This window comes from Coturnix japonica, chromosome 14 (assembly GCF_054131305.1).
Source record: "Coturnix japonica strain WE chromosome 14, WE-NBRP24, whole genome shotgun sequence".
Lineage (NCBI taxonomy): Eukaryota > Metazoa > Chordata > Aves > Galliformes > Phasianidae > Coturnix > Coturnix japonica.
Genome location: NC_140676.1, coordinates 15,707,167 through 15,717,886, shown reverse-complemented (window position 1 = coordinate 15,717,886; position 10,720 = coordinate 15,707,167). Strand labels below are relative to the sequence as shown.

General features: G+C 41.1%; 1 protein-coding gene across 5 annotated transcripts; it reads left to right on the top strand.

Annotated features, from left to right (window-relative positions):
- The first annotated feature begins 3,839 nt into the window (after nt 1–3,839).
- Nucleotides 3,840–10,473, top strand: SKIC8 (SKI8 subunit of superkiller complex). Of its 5 annotated transcripts, XM_015872648.3 has the most exons (11): nt 3,840–3,871; nt 4,151–4,194; nt 4,285–4,312; nt 4,864–4,969; nt 5,778–5,950; nt 6,918–7,066; nt 7,258–7,351; nt 7,990–8,083; nt 8,761–8,853; nt 9,382–9,460; nt 10,191–10,473. In XM_015872648.3, exons 2-11 carry the CDS (start codon nt 4,183–4,185, stop codon nt 10,278–10,280), a joined length of 918 nt encoding a protein of 305 aa, XP_015728134.1. In that variant the 5' UTR covers nt 3,840–3,871; nt 4,151–4,182; the 3' UTR covers nt 10,281–10,473. The 5 variants fall into 5 exon arrangements, with proteins under 5 accessions (XP_015728134.1, XP_085371948.1, XP_085371950.1 ...); XM_085515822.1 differs by lacking the exon at nt 6,918–7,066; XM_085515821.1 differs by lacking the exon at nt 3,840–3,871 and having other exon boundaries at nt 4,149–4,194.
- The last annotated feature ends 247 nt before the right edge of the window (nt 10,474–10,720 follow it).

Sequence of the window (10,720 nt, the reverse complement as noted above, 5' to 3'; positions counted from 1 at the left end):
GTTTGGGAGCCAGACAAACAAACCAAGGAAGAATAAAGCTTTCTCTCAAGGAGACTAAGACATGAAAGAGGTTGCCCAGCAAAGTCATCAAAGCAAACAGCATGAATGGAACAGTGTTGATGAAGACAGAAGTGGCATTGAAGACTGCAATAACAAAGCGAGGCAGTGACATGAAGATAAGTGGTAAAGTAATTGGCTGGTTGAGCCAAGTGAGGGTCAGCATAGCCTGCCTGCCAGCAAGCCATGCCAATGGATACCAGACAATGGAGATCCAAGTGTCCATTTATGTCAATACATTCTAGACAGTGACACAAAAATACATAGGAATGAACTAAGTCCAATGTCTGAAAACATTGTGAAAGTATCTAAGCTGATTACTTCAAAACTGCTCTCCACCAGGAAAGCCAATAAATGGGAACTGATTTGAGTTCTCTTACTAATTATTCTCGACAGCCAAGTTGCACCCTCCACATTTGATGCTGCAGAAGGTTTTTTTTTCATATCAAAAAGATCATTAGAACTACAAAGATGCCACAGTGCCAGGTTAGTTTTCAGCTCCTCTCTACAATAAAAAGTAGGCTTCAAACCAATTCAAGCAGTTAACTGGACTGCCATCTTATAAGGAAAGCCATAAGGAATATAAAATTAGTAACATTTTTACAAGCAGATACTCAAAGACTGGAACCATCCTGTTTTTATCTGTAATGAACTGTGAAAATCTTGGTCACAGGCAGAGAACAAATCATGGAACTGAGGATGTTCCACAGCAGGTGAAGGCAGCTCCTCCTCCCTGCTCCTCACCTCAATCCTGACAAACAAATGCCAGATGTTCCTTTAATCATCCTTGATTTTTATATACTCATTCAATATTTCAGGCTTGTGTGGATGTCTAAGAAACTCTCTCTGATCCACCTCTCCCCCCATCAAAACAACACAAACAACAGAGAAGCCACAAGAGAGAATAAAATCAGGAATAAAATATAGTAACTCTGATCAAACGCAGCAAATCCTTGAAGGAAGAACTGAAGTTTTCCAAGAAGGAGGAAGAGAAGACAAAGTGAGAACAATGGCTGGGGTCAGTTGTCACCAAGCTCAGATCAACACATGGAAAGTCTTATACAATGAAAAGCATCCTTCTCTAAATCATTCCTTTCAAAATAGTTGTACTCTCTCTGAAAGGCTCCCCTTGACCTATAAATGCTATAACCTAGAGATTGAAAGGCCTGCAATTACATCTAAACACTCTGGCTTCTCTGCAGGCAGTGCTGGGGATAAGGCTGCTTCTGAGGAGGAAGTCTAGTTTATAGGATTTATTGGTTTAATTAACTGTTTTACTTTCATCTTTCCTTCCCAGAAGAAGCTGTTTTGTCACTCCAGTCTCACTGCCCACCTCATTCATTTTAAAGGAAAGTGCTTTCCAGGCCAAGTTATCCTCTCACCATTACCCTACAAAGATGATTTGGGGTAGAACAGCAGAGTGCCAGTCAGAGAGATCTGCATGTACCAGTGCAAGTAATACTTTTGTTCCTGTTTGGATCAGTCTCTAGCAGCTTTGATATCCTTTTCCTCTGCTGTCCGTCTAAAGAACCCATTGCTCCTTGGATGAATATATAGAAAGGCTTTCTTTCTTGCTAGAGAAGCAATTCAGTATTTAAGTGCAAACCTATAGCAATGTCAGCATGTAGGTACAGAACTGGACTTGTTTCAAAACTGGAACCATAGATCATAATTAGGATCTTGTTTTCTGTAGCTCTTGCTTTTCTCTCTGCTATCCTGACAGTAACATACTACAGTGCTGCTGGGCATTGCCTGTAGTAATTAGACAGACCAATACAGTGGGAAAGATGTTACAGTGAAGGGGTGGTGATGAAAGAACCAGTACAATATAGAGGTGCTATAAAGGAAGAAGATTGCTCACCCACATCAGAAGACACCATGCTCACAGGGGAAAAGCTCCACCAGGAAGTGATCTCCAGACAGAGATCCTTCCCCAGTGGGGGTCAGTTCTCAGGGCTCTAAGTGAGGTGCAGCCAGGCTCCACCCCTTCACCTGTGCTCCCAGGGCTGGGTGGGCCCTTTCCCAGGTGTTCAATCAGTGGCTCAGGCCAAGATTCAACAGTTCCCATGTAACTGTTTTGGTGGAACTTCATGAAGGGGACAAGTACTTGAAACGAATGAGCAAACTGCAAGTATAATTCTTAAGAAAACAATCTCACAGCAGTTTTCTAGGGGCACACTGGGCACTGTAAGCAGAGGAATCCTGCCACAACTGATTGGAGTCCCTAACACAGAAGTATTCAGGCTGATCAGTGTGTCACTGTGTGTGCCAACCCCTTGTTAGCACAAAGAAGCAGAGATTATTTTGATGCTGCCGCCCCACAACGGGCAGATGGTGTAAATGTGCACGCTGACCCCCAGCTCTGAGGGAGGCAGCCCTTTGTTCCTGCAGTGCCGGCAGGTTTGTGGAGCTGATCCTACAGAGCCCTACTGTGGAAAATCAAACCTGAAACTGATGGATCTGCTCTGAAAGGGACCTGTCATCCAATCCAACACTGTGGTGGCAGTTGTGTTACACAGTCCTTTCCAGAATGACCACGTTGTTCCATCCTTGAGTCACCTCTTATAATTTCCCATTACCTACCACAGATAACTTCAAATATTCCTATCACTTTTCTCATTCTCAATATTTAATGAGTTATTTACTACAGACAAGGGAGAGGAGCTGATGTGGCCGGAAACATTTGAGCTTTGTAGTACTCATCGAACCACAGTTAATTAATTATATTACCTTCATGCTGTACAGAGGTTTGGGTGACCTTGAGATCTTGACAAAAATTTGGCTTTTGAGAAAGAAAATCCAAACAAGTGTTGAATGGTGAATCCTGATCTGAGTTACAGTTGCAATAGCAAGCCATGGCAGCCCTCACTGCCTGCTGGTTTTGAAACCAGTATTTAAACATGTGTACGCTCATAAGGTGTTATCCTGATTAGAGTTAAGATATCCAACCGGACACAAAGCACATTAGGGCTTTGTAACAGGGGCAAATAAACAGACATGCCACCATTCCAAGCAGGCAGTTTATCTACAATCAAACACATGGAACACTGCTTCGGATTATCCTCTTGATGCACCAAAGCAGCATCTAATCAGATTTCACTCTAACAAACACAGATTTGTGGCATAGGGGATGTAGGAAATGACCCACCATCTCACTCTGCACTTGCAGGAGAGCAGTATTTTTTCTGTGTGGGTCTGAGATGCTTTGGTTCTTCCCTTTGCTTACTCAGACGAGCTGTTTTGGTCTCAGTGATCTTTGGGCACACATAAAGACCAATTAACCGACATGAAAAGCCACTGATCCCCTGTCTGTAATTGTCCTTTTGACAGACTCTTTAGCGGGGTCTGATGGGGCAGGACAAGGGGAAACAGATTCAGATGTGAAGAGGGGAGATCTAGATTGAATGTAAGGAAGTTTTACACTAAGGGCAGTGAGGCAGTGGCACAGGCTGCCCAGAGAGGCGGTGATACCCCATCTGTGCAGACACCAAGGTCAGGTTGGGGGCTCTGATGTGCTGTGAGTGTCGCTGTGCATTGCTGATGACGTTGGGTGTCTCGGTGCGATCAGACGAGGAACTCGCTTGGTACACAGCGCAGCGCGAGCGGCTGAGCGCACCTCGGCTCCACAGCCGCCCCATGAAGGAACGCGCCCCGTTCTGAGGGCTGAGGGCTGAGGGGGCGCGCGGGGACCGTTAGGGAGGAGCCGCGCGCGGCACCACACGGCGGCGCTCTATAGAGAGGCGTGGGGGACGGCGATCTGTGGTACGTGACCTCATCACGGTGCGACGGCGGCGACAGCGGTGGCGACCGGGAGGTAGGGGCGTGTGTGTGTGTGTGTACTGTACTGTACTGTACTGTATTGTACTGTATTGTACTGTATTGTACGGTACCGGCACCCCGTGAAGGGGGTGAGTGCCGCAGAAGGCCGCGGTGGTGGCGATGGGGTCCGGGGGCGCCGCACGGGGTGATGTGGGCGGGAGGTGACAGGAGGGTCCTTCGGGCCTGGATCGGTGCGTGTCGCGCTCCCTCCGTCCCCAGCTGTTTGTAGTCCCGCTGCTGGACCTAATGGACCTAATGGATGTTCTCCTTCCAGAGCTTCCTTGCTGAGGTCGCTTCCTCGCAGCCATGACCACGCAGGTAAATCAGAGCAGCGTTACTCCAAGTACTCGCTGGTTGGATGGGTTTTTAGGCTGTTTGTGCATAATATCAATTATTTTCTCTTTCTAGTATGGTATTCTCTTCAAGCAAGAACAAGGTGAGAAGGCATTTATACTCCTTAATTCTGGCCTCCTCGGGTGATGTACAACAGATGTGCCACTGGGATCAGGGGAGTGTCCATGTTATGTGTACATCAGGACAGCTTTTCAGCAGCAAACAAAATAGCTCCTGTGTTCAGAGCAGTGAGAGCCGGGTGTTACTGATGGATGGGACCTCTCCGAGCTCCCAGCCAGAGAGACAGCTTAGTTGTAAACTAGATAACGTAAATTATCTTAAATTGTAAATTATTACAATTGCTCATTATTTCATTAATATATAGATATCTATGTGAGAACAGTAACAAAGAAGGGTTCTGCATTGAGATGGTGCTCCTCTTGCATTAGCCTTGCTTATTGGGAGCTTTCTGTGTGTAAAATATTGCTTAGTAATTGTCCCTTTTCTAGGCATGGTTTGTGTTTGCCTCAGGCATGTGATGGTGTCACATTTAGATATTCATTGGCTTATCTGCTCTTAACGTTACCAGTTGCTGTTGTACATCAAAAGAAAGTACTTTTAATTTGTAGTTTCTATGCTTACATTCTCTTTCAGCTCATGATGATGCCATCTGGTCAGTTGCCTGGGGGAAGAATAAAAATGATGGTTCTGAAACAGTGATCTCTGGCTCTTTGGATGATCTTGTGAAAGTCTGGAAGTGGTAAGTGAAGTGCTTTGTACTGGATGGTGAGCAGTTTTAACCCTGGGAAGTAGCTGATATGGAGTTACAGCAGTCTTAAATTTGCACAGTCTGCAAGGATGTTAGAAATTACATCAGGGAAGGGGTAGCACAGCATCCAGCTCTTCCCTTGAGCAGACTTTACCTTTATTTCTCTTGGAGTGGTAGCATTCCAGAGGTGCATTACATCTTTAAGAACACAAACCCTTTTGAAAATGCACATCACATTTTCCATGTCTTTTACCAGATAGTGGTAGGATTTGTTGTATTCTGAACAATTAGAAATGCAGCTTTTTATGAGGTAATGCGTTGGGAAGGAATGTGTCTGCTGCAAAGCGAATAATGGGAGCAAAGTGAAAAAGGAAATGTCACTTTCCTTTCTTACAAAAAGAACAGATCCTCATAATACTCATGAACACTGACGTGCACTTGGGCAAAGAATGTCTTCTCTTTTAGTCGGAGGAAGGTAGGCATGTGCTTCACTTTAATTACCTGAGTTTCTCTGTTGTGATATTAGGAAACGTTAGCTGTTGTTTCATGCTGTGTAAGTACTTGTATATTGCTGTGGAATGGTGATTTCTGTAGGAATACTTAGAAATGAAAATGAAGTACTTTGCATAAATATGGCAGATAATTGTTCTTTCCTCTGAGTACCACAGACAATTGGTGTCTTTCACTTTGATCGCTCCCTGTCTGACCGAAATGGAGAACCGTGGGTTATCTTGTTCTGTCTTGTGTTGGTAAAGTACCCCAAAGCTATTCATAACTTTTTTTTCCCGTGTCACAAAAGGAACGATGAAAAATTGGATCTACAGTGGACATTGGAGGGTCACCAGCTGGGTGTGGTGTCTGTGGATATCAGCCACACGGGTTCCATTGCAGCATCCAGCTCCCTAGATGCCCATATTCGCCTTTGGGATTTAGAAACCGGCAAACAGATCAAGTCCATAGATGCTGGTCCTGGTAAGATCCCAGCGTTAAGCTGTCTGTGTATAACGTGTACTAACACTAGGTGGTAAATACTGGACAGTATGTAACTAGAGTACGTAAGGTGACTAGAATTTTCTTTTTACTCTTTGCAAAATCTTAAATTATTAATGATTTCTACCAACTCATCACAAAGTAGTATTGGACAGTTTTACCTTTACACACTTTCTGGATACATTTGGATGTACTTTTTAGTAGATACTGTAGCAATTGGACAGATCAGTATGATGGGAATTTGAGCTGTTTACGTGGTGCTCATTTATGCAGTACATCCAAGCCTTTGGGAGCAGGTCAAATAACAGTAAAGCTGACATCTGTTGATGGATGTTGCATTCTCCAAGTTGAAATAGAGATTTTTTTCATTATTGTCTTATTCTAAATACGTCATTGATCCACGGGCAAAACCTTTATTTATGAGCAATTTTGCGTGCTTTAGGTAATTAAATATTAAGGCCATAGAAGTGCCTGAGTTACACTGTGCCAGGTAAACAGGTTACCTTACCCTCGAAAGGTTTTTTAATTCACTCACAAGGCATGTTGATCCATTTATCTGCATGTTTCTCCTGTCTCTTCATTGCTTTCCTAACTGATTGCATTTCTTTCTTTTACTGGCTTAATATCTTTTGTCATGAGGAGAAAGAATTCAGGCTTTCCATACACAGTTGTAATTCTAAACCTGTTGCTGCAGGAGGAGCTATTAAAACCAAGATCTTGGAAGAAAATAGCATTTTCCACTAAACTGAAATGTTATGTGCTGTACTCCATTAATTACATAGAAGGAAGTTAACATTAATGAGCTGGTACACTCTTAAGAGAGCATTCAGTAGAGTTTGGAGTATTAAGAATAGTATAAACATATGCATGCAGAACTGACATCATTGGATAAGGACTGGCAGAAGTACTCAGCTAACGGAATGTTTCGCTGTTGGTTTCTTTAATACAGTTGATGCTTGGTCCCTGGCTTTTTCACCTGATTCCCAGTTCCTTGCAACAGGAAGTCATGTGGGAAAAGTAAATATTTTCGGTGTTGAAACTGGAAAAAAAGAATATTCTCTGGACACCAGAGGAAAGTTCATCCTTAGCATTGCATATGTAAGAAGCACAATTAATAATTTCTAAAGTGAAATAAGTGGTAATATGTTGTAAATCAGATTTTTTTTTTCTTTTGCCAATTTCTATGTAACATTGTCAGCAATACTTTGTGACAAGGTGCTAAGAGCATTGGGGAGGTACGTAGCAGGAATTCTTACAGTTGTTCAATGCATACTTCTTATCTGTTACAGAGTCCAGATGGAAAATACTTAGCCAGCGGAGCAATAGATGGCATTATCAATATCTTTGATATTGCAACTGGAAAACTTCTGCACACGCTAGAAGGTAATGAGTTCCATATTTGCATTATCCAAGTTATTTTTTGCTCAAGAAAACTGAGGAATTTAACAAGCCATAATCACATACAACAGCCATGGCAAAAATGATGTTTCTTTTCCATTAGACCTGATTTATTTAGTGGACTCTAACACATAATGTGAACTCAGGCTTGTAGTATAAATGCGTATCTTAAAATGTAAATATCAGTAGTGCTTAACTCAGTTTTTAGACTGCGGTTGCTTCTTGTGTTGCACAATAGTGTATTGCACAAATGACGCACATCTGTGCTACTGTGCGTGTAGTTTTTCTTATGCTGTCAGATTTATAGCAATTTATTCCTATGTCATTATTTTAGAAAACAACTGAACACATTATAAAAGATGCACATTTTTAAGATAAATGTGCTTTTAATGTTCAAGCGGTTGTGTCCAGTGTATAATAAAGAACCTGACAAATTCAGACATGATGAAATCATATTAGAAAGTATGATGCTGGCCCTATTAGAAAGCAGTGTGAGATCAGAAAATGGAACATTTTCCTACACTGCTTCTAATTAAGATCCACAGCTGTGAAAATAGGAGGGTACTTTCGTGTTGGAGTGGATGTGTTTCAGCATTCAAAGCTCAGAACTACTTCAATTTCAGGTCACGCGATGCCTATTCGTTCACTGACATTTTCTCCAGATTCCCAGTTACTCGTAACTGCTTCAGATGATGGCTACATCAAAATCTACGATGTGTGAGTTGTCACTTTGCAACACATGCTAACAGTAAAATAACTACTTTAAAAGGGCAATGCTGTAATAAATACAGCAAACCCTCCAATCTCTGTAATCCCATTCAGCTTTTGGAGATTGCTTTATCAAATAACCTTAGCTTAAGTACTGAAGCATAAACCCTTTAGTTTTTAAAAAGCACATAGGCAGGTGACAGCCTTAGCATGCAAACAAATGACTTTTCTCATATTTGGCCCTGTAGGGAACAGGTTGTTTTGTCTATCTGTCTTGTGTACTTGTGTTTACGTATCGTAAACATCTGTACTCAGTAAGTGATTTTGTTTAAGACCTTTTTCTTTTGCACTGTGCCAAAACTTGGAAGACCTTGGGGGTAAAAGGAACCACTTCAGTGATCTTCACTCCCCCACACCTGCATTACTGTGCCTTCTTCATACAAGTTTTTCAGGTCCAAGCGTTTCTTCCACCTATACATCTTTTTAGTGGCCCCTTTTTAACTTGAAATGGAAAAGAAATAATTTCTTTGGGTGAAAAAATGTCCAAAAGCCACCTTCTGTAATTTTTCTGTAGAACTCTTAAGAGTACCATAACTGCGGTATGATCCGATTGCTCTTTCCCTGGGATTTACAAGGCAAATGTTGATGTTGTAATTCTGTGTTTCCTGAATTTGTTCTTTCTACAGACAGCATGCCAACTTGGCTGGCACATTAAGTGGTCATGGATCCTGGGTGCTAAATGTAGCATTTTGTCCTGATGATACCCATTTTGTTTCCAGGTACTAACGAGTTTAAAATCCTTTACGCTTATTTTAAAAAAAAAAAATTATAAAGAGACTGATCAGAAATTAGCTGTGTTGAAACATTCCAATAAAAGGCTCAAGAAACAATCTGCAATGCAGTAAGAATTATGAACAGGGGAGGTCATCCCAGTGCAGCATAGTTCCCTCCATGTGAAAAACATCTTAATCTCCAGAGGAGCCATTTGATTCTAAAGATCTAAAAAGCTGTTATTAAAAGAAAACAAACAAGTGCAATCTAATGTAGTGTTACATGTTGATCTAATAGATTAACAACTCCTCAAACAGCTCAGGCAATAAGGCAACCCAGTTTTACATAACATGCATTTCTTTACCTTTCTATCAAATATCTTGGAAGAATTTTCTGGCTAAAATGGGAGCCCTCATTTTTATGTTGCATATACAGGACCAGTGAATGTATTTCATAGGTCACTGGACCCTGCTGTCTTTGTTACTAAACCACAGTTAATCCGTTAATTTAGATGTTGATCAATATTACTTTTTCAGTTCATCTGATAAAAGTGTTAAAGTTTGGGATGCTGGAACAAGAACCTGCGTTCATACTTTCTTGGACCACCAAGACCAGGTACGTTAGCAACTTAAAATTGTTCTGTCTGCTGTCCCATTAAGTCTCTGTCTTAACAGGAAAACTTAAAGGTGTACAGTTAAGCACATTTGTCCTTAAAATTAGAACTGTAGCTTTGGGATTTGTCTTCATCTTGCTATAATGAAATCCTCAAATTGTTAGTCATTTTTAGACACCTAATGTCAAACTAGTATTTCAAGGGTATAGGTAAATGTCTTCCACAACTCATTTTTAGAGGTTCAAACAACGACAGTCCTGGATGGCCAAAGGGATTCTTATCATCCTCTATTCTTTATCTTGCCTGTGGTCTTATTTATCACTTCAGACAGCAAACAGATGTGTAAGGGGGGGTGGGGGACTATTATGAAAGCCTGATAGGCATTCTTGATGCTTGATACTTCTTCCTTCAATATCTGTGCTGTGTTATTGTATACTCAAGAAAGCATCTCAGAGTACATAAATCGAGCCTAACTTTTTCAAACACACACTGGTAGTTTTCAAGTATATAAAGGATACATGATCTATGGTCAGTAGGAAAGTAAAATCTTTTCAGACAACTAGAGGGCACGCTGCTGTTAAAGCAAGAGGTATAATCAAATCAGCTCCTATGGGGTTTTCTTAAATGATCCTCTTTTGCTTCTTCTAGTCAGTACAGATAACTTGCTGCAAAGACAGATAAGTTTTTGCCTCACTGTTTTCCTTGATAATCTTATTTATGTCCTATTTGCAGGTTTGGGGTGTGAAATATAATGGAAGTGGGTCCAAAATTGTATCTGTTGGAGATGACCAAGAAATCCATATTTATGACTGTCCTGTTTAAATGTCTTGACTTAAATGCTTTGGTTTTCTGCTGTGTTATTTCTTAGAAATACTGCAGTCCTTGTATTATTACTTTTTTAATATTAAAAAAGCATTTTAGTGATGCTGAAGAAATGAGAGATCATTTGTAATTTCAATTCTGTTTAGCATGAGAAAACTTTACTTTTTTAAATAAAAGCTACAGCTGCAACTAATTTGTGATTTTTGGAGAAACATTTTTAGATGGATGTAGTCATGTAAAGTAGCTGCTCAGTTAATCTACCACTGGTATTTATTCCCTGCCTTCACACAGAAATAGATGAGAGCTTGAAATTGTTGTTCAAGCTGGTCAAACTTATTTTAGGAGAAGGGAAAGTGACAGACATTAGGATAAGCTTTGCTCATCTTCACATTGCTCCTGAAAGTGAAAGAGGGTCATCTAAGTTGAACAGCTGTTCCAAT

Coding starts and splice junctions, on each gene's coding strand:
- SKIC8 (XM_015872648.3), top strand. Junction 4,313..4,863: donor TCTCTTCAAGCAAGAACAAG/GTGAGAAGGCAT, acceptor ATTCTCTTTCAG/CTCATGATGATGCCATCTGG. Junction 7,067..7,257: donor TCATCCTTAGCATTGCATAT/GTAAGAAGCACA, acceptor TATCTGTTACAG/AGTCCAGATGGAAAATACTT.